General features: G+C 36.6%; 3 protein-coding genes across 3 annotated transcripts; 2 read left to right on the plus strand and 1 right to left on the minus strand.

Annotated features, from left to right (window-relative positions):
* The first annotated feature begins 1,514 nt into the window (after positions 1–1,514).
* Positions 1,515–2,041, plus strand: LOC147275416 (ethylene-responsive transcription factor ERF020-like). Its single transcript, XM_086228412.1, has one exon. It carries the CDS (start codon positions 1,538–1,540, stop codon positions 2,039–2,041), a length of 504 nt encoding a protein of 167 aa, XP_086084538.1. The 5' UTR covers positions 1,515–1,537.
* A 1,655-nt stretch (positions 2,042–3,696) lies between these two features.
* Positions 3,697–7,949, plus strand: LOC147275417 (TRAF-like superfamily protein). The gene is given in 4 exon segments (XM_086228517.1): positions 3,697–4,294; positions 4,791–5,729; positions 6,481–7,677; positions 7,679–7,949. Coding segments are annotated over 4 exon segments (2,202 nt in total). The 5' UTR covers positions 3,697–4,285; the 3' UTR covers positions 7,736–7,949.
* A 1,789-nt stretch (positions 7,950–9,738) lies between these two features.
* On the minus strand, positions 9,739–12,528 carry HSD5 (hydroxysteroid dehydrogenase 5). Its single transcript, XM_086228131.1, has 6 exons — positions 12,343–12,528; positions 12,067–12,259; positions 10,848–10,933; positions 10,624–10,755; positions 10,180–10,344; positions 9,739–10,062 (listed from the first exon to the last, which is right to left on the minus strand). The coding sequence occupies exons 1-6, from the start codon at positions 12,526–12,528 to the stop codon at positions 9,739–9,741; spliced, it is 1,086 nt and encodes a 361-aa protein (XP_086084257.1).
* Positions 12,529–13,264: the final 736 nt, after the last annotated feature.

Raw genomic sequence — 13,264 nt, forward strand, 5'->3', positions numbered from 1 at the left:
CTTTCTTTTTGGAAAGTGAGAGTGAGACTTGTTCAACCAAGATTCTATGGTCATCACCCAGTTAACACGTACGACGGCATTTTATGTTTGATTTTTTTTTTTTTTTTTTTTTGGTCGGGCATTTTACGTTTGATGATATGGAAAGTTTTACCCGAAGAACGAGTCATTGAAAGACTTGGGTAGGAACCGGAAAGACCAATTCCACAAATCACACACACTTAATAATATATACCCAGGAAAAATATGTGGTTTAGGAACGCTGATCGCACCATTGATTAATTTTAAGATTACACTTAGTTCAAAGTAAGATATAGATTTGAACTATTAGATCTAGTTGTATAATATTTACATCATCTATATGATATAAATTTTTGTAAAATCAAGACTGTAAACTTTATGAATCAGTTTAATCCAACTTGATTTTCCAAATCTTGTATCAAATTGATATTGATATCACATACAAATTACACATGCATCGAAACGCTGAATTCATTACGCGCGATGTTCTTTACCTTTAACTCAATCTAACTGTCAAATTTCAAAGCCTCGTCTGACGTCATGTGTGACCTTCAATAAACACGTTTTTTCCTCTGGATAAAATGCTTCATATGTTTAATAAGTTGAGCAAATCTATTGGTAAATTATTAAAAAATAGGAAAGTTGGATACTAAATGTGATATTGTGATGTAAACAAATTTAAAGTTGAAAAAATCTATGTCTAAGAGGAAAAGGGTGAAGCCATAAACATTCATAAGGTCTAAAATTGTATGCATGACATAGCAATTTCGGTATAATTGTATTTTTCATAAAGTTTAGAATAGATTCAGATTTAAGTAAACAATCTTATTATCATGAATATTCTTTGATCAATTATGCTGTCAAATTTACTATACTGTAAATATGAATAAAGTTGATTATATTGACCACTATTAAATAATCATTTTTATAATTTAGCATCATAATTTTTTGTTTTTTGATAAAAAAATATACTATCCATCACATTATTTAGTAAAGTTAGTATCTTTTTTAACCAGAGTCTTATATTTTTCATGAATTTAGATTTTCCGCTAATCATTTTAGTATTGATCTGAAATCTAAACAACATATATTCTTTAAGATATCCCACCAAAATGCTTAATTCTTAAACTCCAAAATAATATTTTGAACCTATATAAATGTAAAATCAACAGTGAAAGGATCCTATTCCATTTGGAATTGGGTTAATTAGTACTACCGTCCAAGTTGGGATTATCATTATCCCCAACACAACACCCTAGCGGCCTAGCCTCACCGTCCTGTTTATATCTTATTTAATAATGAGCCCTCCTTTTACTTTGACCTTTGAAAATTTTGACCTTCCGGATCCCACTAGCTGGCTAGCTAATTAAGTACCTTTTGTCACCTTTGACTTTGTCATTGTTCAACCTATATAACCCACTTCTTCCCGTTCCATTTTCCTGCACAAAAGTTATTTACACTCACAACATTTTGAGAAGCTCTAATATCATCAGCTCACACATACACACAACCAAAAACCATGAGTTGCAGTTCATCGTCAGAAGAAAGCAGTGGAACAACAACAACAACAACTCTCCGCAAACTCAAGGGAGTGCGCCAACGAAAATGGGGCAAGTGGGTGTCGGAAATCCGGGTTCCGGGCACCCAAGACCGGCTCTGGTTGGGTTCCTTCTCCACGGCGGAGGCAGCAGCGGTGGCTCGGGACGTTGCCTATTATTGTTTGCGTAGACCTTCGACGTTGGAAAGTCTCAACTTTCCGCAGGTGTTGCCAGCTTCTGTCAGCCAGCTGAGTGCAGATATGTCGCCAAGGTCCATACAGAAGGCGGCTTCGGATGCCGGCATGGCGGTTGATGCTCAGTTCATTGCTAACAAGTTGTCGGCAGATCAGGCTTCCACTCATGTTAATAATGGAGGTGGCACAAGCGAGGCCATGGAGACTGATCACCAGTTTTGGGATGGAAATGGTTTCAGTGACAGTAATGGTGGTGAGGATTTGAGCATTTCCATTGAAGATTATCTCTAATTAAGTTATTTGGGTCTCTCTCACCATATGTATTAATTAGCAGCATATATAAACCTTACATATATATATATATATATATGTGTGTGCCTGTAAATAGGGGTAGAAGACACACACTCACTATAAAGTATTAGAGTCTATACCCAAGAAATGTTAACAGACTGATGATTTCAAGTACAAGTTTTGAAGTTAAGATCCACCGTCCACGTACTACTTTTACCAAAAATAGAATGAGTCGTCTTTTTTTTTCTTCTTCGAAGAAAAATAGAGCTAAGCTACTATGAGTCTATGACTAGTATGCGGGGTCCCTTTGATATATCCGTTTATAATAAGAATTTGTCCCTCTTCAATGTTACTGGGTCTCAGAAGAAAATGTTCAATAATGTGCAACATTACTTTCATACCCTTCCTACAATTCAAACATAATTCTGAAGCATAAACAAAGTACCATTTATTATTGAAATTGTCGTACAAATCGCACTTTGTTTGAATTCAACTTCTCCTCCTGTAGCTATGCCAATGGGGTAATAGGCATGGGGAAACTTTAATTAACACTTCATCAAGATATATCTTTGAATAAATTTTAAAAACCACGTTTTAATTAACACTTCTTCCAGAACATTTAATCGTTGGGACGAATTAATGATCCAAAAGTTATTTCCTTACCCTCATATACTATGCCGAGTTAATTATACTTATACCTCTGAGGTTTATCGTTTTTTCACATACACCCCCTGAGGTTTCAACAATTATACATACACTCTCTGAAGTTTCAAAATTGTTGCATGTAACTCCTATAGTGAGACAAAAAATAATGAGAAATTATGCAAAATGACATGCTAAGGGGTGAAATGGCCTAATAAGATTACTCAAGGTGTAAGGTCCAATCTCAATACAATTTTTTTTGTTTATTTATTTATATTTTTCTTTTGTAGGGGGTTATATGCAATAGTTTTGAAATCTCATGAGGTGTATGTGTAATTTTTGAAACCGCAAGAAGTGTATGTGAAAAGACGATAAACCTTAGGGGGTATAAGTGTAATTAACTCATGCTATGCCTCTGCCTAATCAGACCATATGCAAAGGAAAACGCTTGAGTACTTAATTTTGAGTATCAACTTTGTACTCATCATCAATCACATAAGTTCATGATGAGACTAATCATCTTTTCTCCCATAGTGAACCTCATCATGAGCTCATGTGATTGGTGACGAGTACAAAATGATACTCAAAGTTGAATACCCAAGTAGTGCCCGATCAACTATGCTCTCCTATTTTCATAGAACTTATTAAAGTTGAAGAGAGTTTGTTATAAAGACTACATAATTTAATAACTCTGTTCAAAATGTAGGTAACCTCTTAAAACACAAGTTGAACAAATTGAATTTCTGAGAGAGATATGTTGACAATATGGAGAGATTTTTTAGTGTAATTGATACACCATTACGTGGTGTAATTAATATATGTATTATAATATAAGTAAATGTTATTAATATTATATTCTAAAAAAGATAAATATATTGTCTAACAATAACCTTATACGTTGAATTAGTTATACCCGTAACGTGTATCGGTTACGTGTGACAAATTATCGACAACATGAGTACCTAGTTTCCTAAAAGGCCGTTTTCATTCCATTTATGGCTGGTGTGGGGGACTGTGTTGGAGAAGGCCCTTCCAACAAAGGCCTTCCATAGCCTTCTGAAATAAGCCTCCGGGTGCCCACGAGGGAAGTCCGTCTTCCGCCATTACGTTGGAAGAATCAAGCGGAATTTCCAATTCAGGACATTTGGGGCAAACACGCTGTAAAGCAGGAATAGGAATTGTAGGATGCATGGCAATGCGACATTTGTGGTTCTAAATGTGGAAGGGGGTTTGGTAAGCAAATCGTACGTTTAGATTTGCTTAGGGATCTCATCTAGCATCGTTTCCTACACAAATTCGAGCAATCCAAACCAACCAACAATGAGAGGAGAGAGAGGATCGAGATTATACCCCAAACGGCCTAAGCCCGCTGCCAGATTCTCTGGGGTCTGTTTGGGTCCGGTTTGGGCTTTTGTCTAAAAACTTGGGCAATCCAAGCACATAGAGAGAAAGAGGAGATCGAGACGAAGAGGTGGGTGGTGGTTTCGCCGGTAACCATCGCTGGACGGGTATTGAAGAATTGTGACTATGGATCTGCATACAAGGGAAGTGACCCTGTGAAGAAGCCTTTCTGACCCACATCTCCAATCCTTACATTACAAAATGATGCAGGTAATTCAAATCCTTTGTTAACAATGAGCTTCAGTGAGTTTTCTATTGATTAATGACAACAGAGAGATTGAGTAAAGCCGGAACTTTTGATTTTGTGTTTGCCCATTAACAGCTTTTTCATTCTTCTGATGATGTTTGTTTGCCTGAGAATTATGATCGGATGTATTGTGAAGGATACATAAGGGTTATAAACAAAACATGTAAATTGGGATTTTTTTTTTTTAAATTATAGAAAATGGCCATGTGAAAGTCAGAATATTAGTTATTGTTAACCCTGGTGATGAACTCTTTCTTAGAAGAATTTTGTAGGTAATATGTTTTACTAGTCTTTTAAATGTGAAATTCACAAACAGATGCAAAATATAGAAGATTTTGTTTGTTTATAAATTCTAGAATGGACAATTGGACTTCAAAATTCTTCATATCAACTTTCTTTTGGAAAATAGAAACTTATTGGGCAAGTAAGCAGTGTATTGAAGCCTGAATTTGTTTATAGGAAGTGACAACCATCGACGATCTACCTGCAAGTAATGTAGAACTTGAACCAGAAAAGATTGAAGATGGGAAAGATGGAGGTCCTTCATTCCATTGTGATCTTTACGATTCAGAACTAGTTCACAAGATAGCTCAAGTTTTCATCCCTGGATTAGCTACAGCTTGTGTTGACAACACATCTGGTGATATCTTCAGGGCCCCTGCTTCAGTGGCTGCTGATGTGAGAAAGGAAATGGTGGACTATATTACTCAGAGAAGTGAAAATTTTGTTGCAGAATCTGTCATCTTAGAAGGTGGCCCAGAAGCGCAAGTATCTGATCATCCTTATGATATTATTTGTGATTTCGTTGATGACTTTGCAAGTTCCAAGAGAAATTTGTTCAGTCGGGTTTCAGGATGGCTGCTAAGTGAAAAAAGAGAAGACAAAATAGATGATTTTGTTCAAGAGATGGAAATAAATGGGTTTTGGTTGATTGATAAAAGAGAAACAATAGCACAGACTTTGCTTAAGAATGTCGACTATAAGAATGAACATCACTGCGATATGAAATATAATTCTCCCGAGGAGCTTGAAGAGCATGTTTCAAATTGCAGCTTTAGGTCCATGACTTGCACAAATGAAGGGTGTACTACCGTATTTTGTGCAAGTCACTTGGAGAAACATGATTCAATTTGTCCCTTCAAGATAATTCTATGTGAACAAAACTGCTCCAATACCATCATGAGACGCGATATGGACAGGCATTGTATCACTGTTTGTCCAATGAAGCTTGTTAGTTGTCCTTTCTATGCAGTGGGTTGTCAATCCCCTGTACCACAATGTAAAGTTGACCAACATCGTTCAGATGATCTCCATTCTCACTTGCTTTTAATTCTTCAAAGTATTCACAAGGAAGCATTTGCAGAGGATCTTAAAAATCGGCTGGATCAACTAGTAAAAGTGAGTTTCATGGTATCTTGGTTGCATTTTTGTTAACTTAAATTTTACGGTCAAATTACCACAATGATCTGCAATATGTTATCATTAAATTTACACATAAATACTCAAAAGCATTGTATATGAAAAATAAGTATGCTTCTACAGAGGCATGCTTGAGTACTAAATATTTCGACTGTCAATATCTATAATCCTTTTATGTATCTATATGCTTTCATCTTGTTCCTCATTAAAATAGCTCAAGGAGTACCTCTTCAGTTCACCGATTGCAAATTTTCTTTTAACAAAGTAGAAATCCATTTGGTTTTGTGAAACAAATTCTGACATACTGGTGTTTCCATAGTATAATCTCATGTGGTACAACTTGTGGTAGTGTGAATCCATAAGCAACCATTGAGAAATGTAACAGGAAAACTCTTTTGCGTGACTGATTTTAAGACAAGACTATGATTACCCTTTTGGAATATGCATGCTGGAACTGAGCGCATCTCCACAAAGTTGCTATTTCCGTTGAACAAATTCTCTGTGAAGTTGTAAATTAATGTGATTTCAGAACCCTATGCGTAGTCTTCATCTTCCTCTATTTTATATTAATGAGAAATTACTAAAAAGCTTATCAAAATAATTGTATAAATATATTGCATTAATTGTCACTGTTAGCTGTGTATTTAAAATGCACTCTATCTGTCTAGATCATGATACCAACTACTTGGTCACAGCTAATAAGATGATAATTTTTAATGTTACATGACAGACATCTTCATCCAGTCAATTAGCAGAAGCTCGAGATGTGAGATCATTAACCTCTGCAGTCAAGGATATTGAAGCAGAACTAGGGCCAATGGAAGTGACAATCAAGAACCTAGAGGATCATGAAGCAAAACAAGAGCCAATGGAAGAGAACAGAAAACACCCAGAGGACCTTGAAGCAAAACAAGAGCCAACGGAAGCAAGCAGCAAACACCAAGAGGGTCTTGAAGCAAAACAAGGGCCAACGGAAGTGAGCAGCAAACACCTAGAGGGTCTTGAAGAAATTCGAGGGCCAAAGGAAGTGAGCAGCAAACCCCCAGAGGATCCTAAAACAAAAATAGGGCCAAAGGAAGTGAGCAGCAAACCCTTTGACGATCTTGACACAAAACTAGGGCCAAAGGAAGTGAGCAGCAAATCCCCTGAGGATGTTGATGCAAAACTAGGGCCAATGGAAGTGACAATCAAGAACCTAGAGGATCATGAAGCAAAACAAGAGCCAATGGAAGAGAACAGCAAACATCCAGAGGAACTTGAAGAAAAACAAGTGCCAATGGAAGCAAGCAGCAAACACCAAGAGGATCTTGAAGCAAAACAAGGGCCAACGGAAGTGAGCAGCAAACACATAGAGGGTCTTGAAGAAATTCGAGGGCCAAAGGAAGTGAGCAGCAAACCCCCAGAGGATCCTGAAACAAAACTAGGGCCAAAGGAAGTGAGCAGCAAACCCTTTGAGGATCTTGACACAAAACTAGGGCCAAAGGAAGTGAGCAGCAAATCCCCTGAGGATGTTGATGCAAAACTAGGGCCAACGGAAGTGACAATCAAGAACCTAGAGGATCATGAAGCAAAACAAGAGCCAATGGAAGAGAACAGCAAACACCCAGAGGACCTTGAAGCAAAACAAGTGCCAACGGAAGCAAGGAGCAAACACCAAGAGGATCTTGAAGCAAAAAAAGGGCCAACGGAAGTGAGCAGCAAACACCTAGAGGGTCTTGAAGAAATTCGAGGGCCAAAGGAAGTGAGCAGCAAACCCCCAGAGGATCCTGAAACAAAACTAGGGCCAAAGGAAGTGAGCAGCAAACCCTTTGAGGATCTTGACACAAAACTAGGGCCAAAGGAAGTGAGCAGCAAATCCCCTGAGGATGTTGATGCAAAACTAGGGCCAACGGAAGTGAGCAGAAAACCCTTTGAGGATCTTGAAACAAAAAATAGGGCCAAAGGAAATGAACAGAAAAACCCCAGGGGACCTTGAAACAAAATAAGAATAATATATCGATCAGTAATGAATTCGTAGCTAACTGGCAAAATCAATTTTCTGGAATCTCTGGTTTCGATAGAAATGTCATTGCCAAGTAATATGACTTAATTGTCTGTTTCCAACCAATTATGTAAATATATATAGCGAAATGCTCTTCTGCTATATATTTGAACATGTGAAATTCTAAGTGTAGTAACTTTTTAGTTTCTTTGTTCTTATACTGTATTTTGGTTACCTGGGAATTTTGTTTATTATGTTAATAAAGAAATTTTTGGATAACAATAAAGAAAATTTCAACCCATGAGTGATTTTTTACCTGCTGGTGATACAAGTATGTGATTTTTAGTAATTTAAGGACTTCTCAAATTGTGGGATTCAAAACTTGGTTCGATGGTCACTTTGTTCTTTTAATGATCCTCTTTCTTGTTGTAGACTCAGTTAGCTGTTGGCCACTTGGGCAAGGCAGATAAGAAGTATGGTGTTCGAATGGCACTAGTTGATGAGAGGCTTGCACGAGGTGGGGATTTGGCCAAGCCTTCTGAAATTCTGTTATTGAAAGCTGCTTGCTGTATATATTGGTCCTTTTTGGAATGTAGATTATGTCTGAACTTTCAGGTTACTTAAGAACTATGATAACTTTTAACCAACTAACAGTTGTTGTTTCTTTTCTTTTTTGTTGCAGGCATTTGAACTTGTTCAAGGAGCACTTGTATGTCTTCTGTATTCCTTAGGCTCCATCTAAGATGGTGTATTGAGTTTTATCATTGAGAACTTCATGGAATTATTGTTTCAGAACTATAGTAGCTTCTTAGTATATACAAACTGCTTACTCTCTCTCTCTCTCTCTCTGCCATTTAGTTGCTGCGAGGATAGGTTTGGACCGTTTGGCTGTCTATAGTAACATTTTTAGATTTAATTATCAGCGAAGAATTGGATTTTCAAAATCTTTTGTATGCTACTGGCCACAAAAAGAAAACATTTTGGACGCTGGTGAAAATTGAAGTGTTTTGAGCCTTGAAAGATTGGTCAGTAGCATAGCAGTAACTTTTATGGTCACGCCTCCCAATTCCCAGTTATAAGTTATAACTTAATTGTCTGTTTCATCCCAATTATATAACAACCAGCTAAAAATTGAGGAGCAGTCTCACATGCGCTAGGGATTGTCAAGAATATGAGAAGTTATGAAGAAGGGATGCTGTGCCATTGCTTATTTTTCTTAGCTTCACTTCAGTAGGCAAATCACATATCTGAATAGTTCTGGTATGCAGGTAAAATGGAGTTCTGTCATGGACCGGTCATTACCTGAACCGCCAACAGCTGTTTTTCTGCATGGCATTCTAGGTAGCAGGAAGAATTGGGGTAAGTAGGTTCTTTCAACCTACTACTACTCTTGAAATATTGATAATTTCATTTTACCTCCATACCTTTTCAACATTGGAAAAGGATGATGGGATAAAATATTTTGGATTCATCTTGATCAAAGGTCACCTACCAATTCTCCCTTTTTGCTTTTTGGACTGAAGGGTATTGTTTTGTTTAACTGTGCTTGCTTACTGTTGATTTTCGTAAGTATGATTAAAATCTTAGGTAAGTGAACCGTCATTTACCTTTTTCTTTTTACTTTTAGAATTACTTTCCTCGAATTCCTTGCTTATTTCTATTTATGAAAAACCTTCTTTTTTGTAAAAGTTATTTGAGTCTTTGTATAGCTACCCTAATTACTGTAAAAAGAAAAGAAAAGAAAAACAAAAGTCCAAAGCACCTACTAATTTCATAATGTGAACAAGTATTAAAAATAAAAACTGTTCAAATATCCGTCCTAAGATCAGCTATGCTCTCCTATTCTCATGGAACTTATTAAAGCTGAAGAGAGTTTATTACATAGACTAGAGAGTTTAATAACTTCGTTCAAAATCTGCGTAACCTCTAAAAACACAAGTTGAACAAACTGAATTTCTGAGAGAGATATGCTGACAACATGAGTACTAGTTTCCTAAAAGGCCGTTTTCATTCCATTTTTAGCTGGTGTGGGGGACTGTGTTGAGGGAATGTTGTGGGACTCATCATAAGTTTCCTTGGCGAAGGGCCTTCCAACAAAAGCCTTCCAACGCCTTCTGAAATAGGCCTCCCGGTGCCCACCAGGGTAGTCCGTCTTCCGCCATGCGTTGGAAGAATCAGGCGGAATGTCCAATTCAGGACATTTGGGGCAAACACCCTGTAAAGCAGGAATATGTCATACCAGTTTGGATACTTTACATATGTATCTCCTCGACAAGCCCCAGCTACGATCATCCTTGCAAAATCCTCCACAGGCCCACCAGTCACATGTACCTACAACAATGCAAATATGTATCATCATCATATGTTATAGTTTGTCTGCTCCTGATATGATAACCTGACCAACAAAAGGAAATATCAAAGCATGCCATGTATCAAACAATAACTTACTTCTCTTTCTTCTTTCCATTGCATTTCAGCACCCTCCTCTGCACTGAACTTGCCTCTTGTCATTTCACTTGCAATCCATCCATGAGTTGCAATTGTTATCCCTACCTCATCTTTTACTTCTAATCTCAGTGTCTCATAAAAGTTAACAAGAGCTGCCTTTGCCGCCTAGTGATTTAAAAAACAACAAAATTAAGGATACTAATTAATAAATTATTGGTTGCTCTTTGACTTAAGTACTTAATCTACCATAAAACTTGATACTAAATTAATTTTACAGAGGAAATTTGATTGATCATTATGGGTATCACAGGCATTTTTTGTAATCCTAATTTAAAAAAGACTCAACATTTGATACTTCTAGGCTTCTAGCTTCCAATGTAAAAAATAACTTATTCAGTTTTCACAAGATAATATGCAATTCTTGATTAATGAATATATACTCACAGCATATAAACTCATTCTCGGCAAAGGTAACCAGCTCTCAACTGACGCATTAACAATGATTTTTCCATTGGTTCGACGTAGGTAAGGAAGAGCAACAAATGACGGATAAACATTCCCCCAAAAATTTATATCCTGAGACCAAAGATATATATTTAAAACCACAAAACTTCATTGCTTTGATCATAAAAGAGGGGCAACTGTGCATGCACTTTTGCAATCCTTACCAACAAATGGGGAAAGACAGACGTGTCTGTAACTTCCTCAAAGTAGAATGTATGTCCTAAAGTTACTGTGTTTACAAGATGATCCACTGCAAAATTGGAGGAAGAGTTTAAATGGGAAAAAGAAATATTATGATAAGTTTTTAGAAAGCAATTCTACTTGGACTTCATTTACTTTCAGAATAAACATGGCAGCACTAAAGGCACAAAATTCAGCAGATGGCGATAGTGTGGTTAGTTGGCATACATTGCTTATATTGTTATATATCACTCTAACTTGTAAGCATGCAATAATTAAAAATTGTACTACTCCAAGCAATTTTCGTTTTCAGCTTTAGTAGGAATCAGCTGATAAGAAGCACTAGATTCTTCCGCTTGGTAGAAATAAACTGAAAATAGTTTTTGAGAAATGGTATCCCCTATCTAGTATATAAAAAAGTGATTCTCTAGTTTAGAAAATAAATATTGAAACAGACAAGAAGACTGAGAAATTCTAGTGCATTCGACTCACAAACTTAGTTATTGATTATACTGCAACAGTGACATGAACTTGCATTTGACTGTTACAAGAGAAGGAACCTCAGTTTACCAATCTAATCTTATCTATCTAACTCATTCGAAGCTAATTGATCCTTGAATTAAGCTGACTCATCATCATGATCCATTCGGGTAGTGATCAGCTGCTGAAACTATAGCTGTTACAGTACAGCAGTTGCAGCATCCCTTACTGCTAGGAAACTCCATTAACATCTGGTTTTTAATTATATTTGTGCTTAACACATAAGGTTTACCAATAAAGGTTCTTATTCAAAAAGGATAATCAGAAGTCGACAACTGCATTCCTTTGACACACAAATATGTCCAAGATATCCCTAGTGGATGACCAAATTAAGTGCATGACTCCAGGCATCACATAATTAAGGCTTCATAACTCATTTTATCGTAGTGAAATTCTATCTTGATTGCTTGGTGTGTGATGGTAACTTTCATGGTTAATTGTAGGTCTATGTGAATACAAACGTGCAGATAGTCTACTAAACTAAAGCTTAAAAAGCGCAGTTGTGTTTTGTCATGCACAATACACATTTGTGCTCTCCTGTATTTTTGTTTTCATTTGATTACTGATACTGTAACAGAGTCAAGAATACTAATTTTTTTGTTTTAAGGAATATGTCATTCTGAATAATCAAATTTCTACCATAAACATTTGAGTGGCACATACCTCGGCCATAACAGTTTATGACTTCCTTAATGAATCTCCGACATTCCTCTTCCTTGACAACATCTGCAGCAATAATCAGGACATGCTTTGCACCCATGAGCCTTGCATTCTCACTGATCCCTCGCAGTCGGTGCTCTCTTCTTGCCACTAATACAAGATTCACCCTCCTCTTTGCATATTCATATGCAATTTGCTGCAATCACAAGCCTCATACTACATAATATATAAAAGAACTAGTGGGGATTATAGCTCTATCTAGTGGTTAAGAACATTTACCTCCCCTATGCCAGAAGAAGCTCCTGTAATTATGACCACTTTATCCTCCATATTTTCATTGTATAAAAAGTTATTGTAAAGCCACTCACAACCATTGATGAAGCACAACGCTGGCCATGCAAAGGCCAGCATCACCAGACTTGCGGGTGGCACCACCAAATTCAGCATCGAGTTAAACAAATCCATTTGATTAATTATCGATCCCCCAACAAAACCCAATTGAGATAGACTCTTTGAAGAAATCAAGTGAATGTGAGATAAGTGATAAGAGAGGGGATCGAGGGGGTTGAGTTTGACATGTAGTGGCAGATGAAGAGATGATGATGAAGAGAAATGTGATTACATGCATGAAGGGGGTTCAGCACACGTGTTGGTTGCCATTGCTCATGTGTTGACGAATGGAACAGTTTTTGGATTTTCATGCATGATCACTCTGCTATTCTCGCACTATTATCGCTATTTTCTGTATTACGTAACACTATGTTCATGACACCTGTTTTTCCACACTAATTGTGAAGCTCTGTGCTTCAGACTACACTTTTTTTTTTCTCTTTTCTTTTTAAGAAAATAAATACACCATATATTGTGTTTAGATGAGGTATTTAACAAGGAAAAGTTTAAATTTTAGTACCAACAAGCAAATCTTGAAATTGAATGTTGAAATAAATATAGAATTTGGGGTTAAAATGAATGTTATTATTTATTATAGGGCCCAATTAATTAATCTTTTTTAAATAATTATATATGTCCATACTCATTTAAACCTTGTAATGGATAAGATTTAAAGGTAAAATAAAAAAAATCATAAAATATAAGCGTTCGCTTTTGGGGTAGGATGGTAGAATTTTTCTTCGCCACTACTGGCAACAAAGTTCTTGGCAATTAACAAGGGGGAGGGAAGATCTCCACTCATTTCATTCAG

This window comes from Dryas octopetala, chromosome 9 (assembly GCF_963921425.1).
Source record: "Dryas octopetala chromosome 9, drDryOcto1.1, whole genome shotgun sequence".
Taxonomy (NCBI): domain Eukaryota; kingdom Viridiplantae; phylum Streptophyta; class Magnoliopsida; order Rosales; family Rosaceae; genus Dryas; species Dryas octopetala.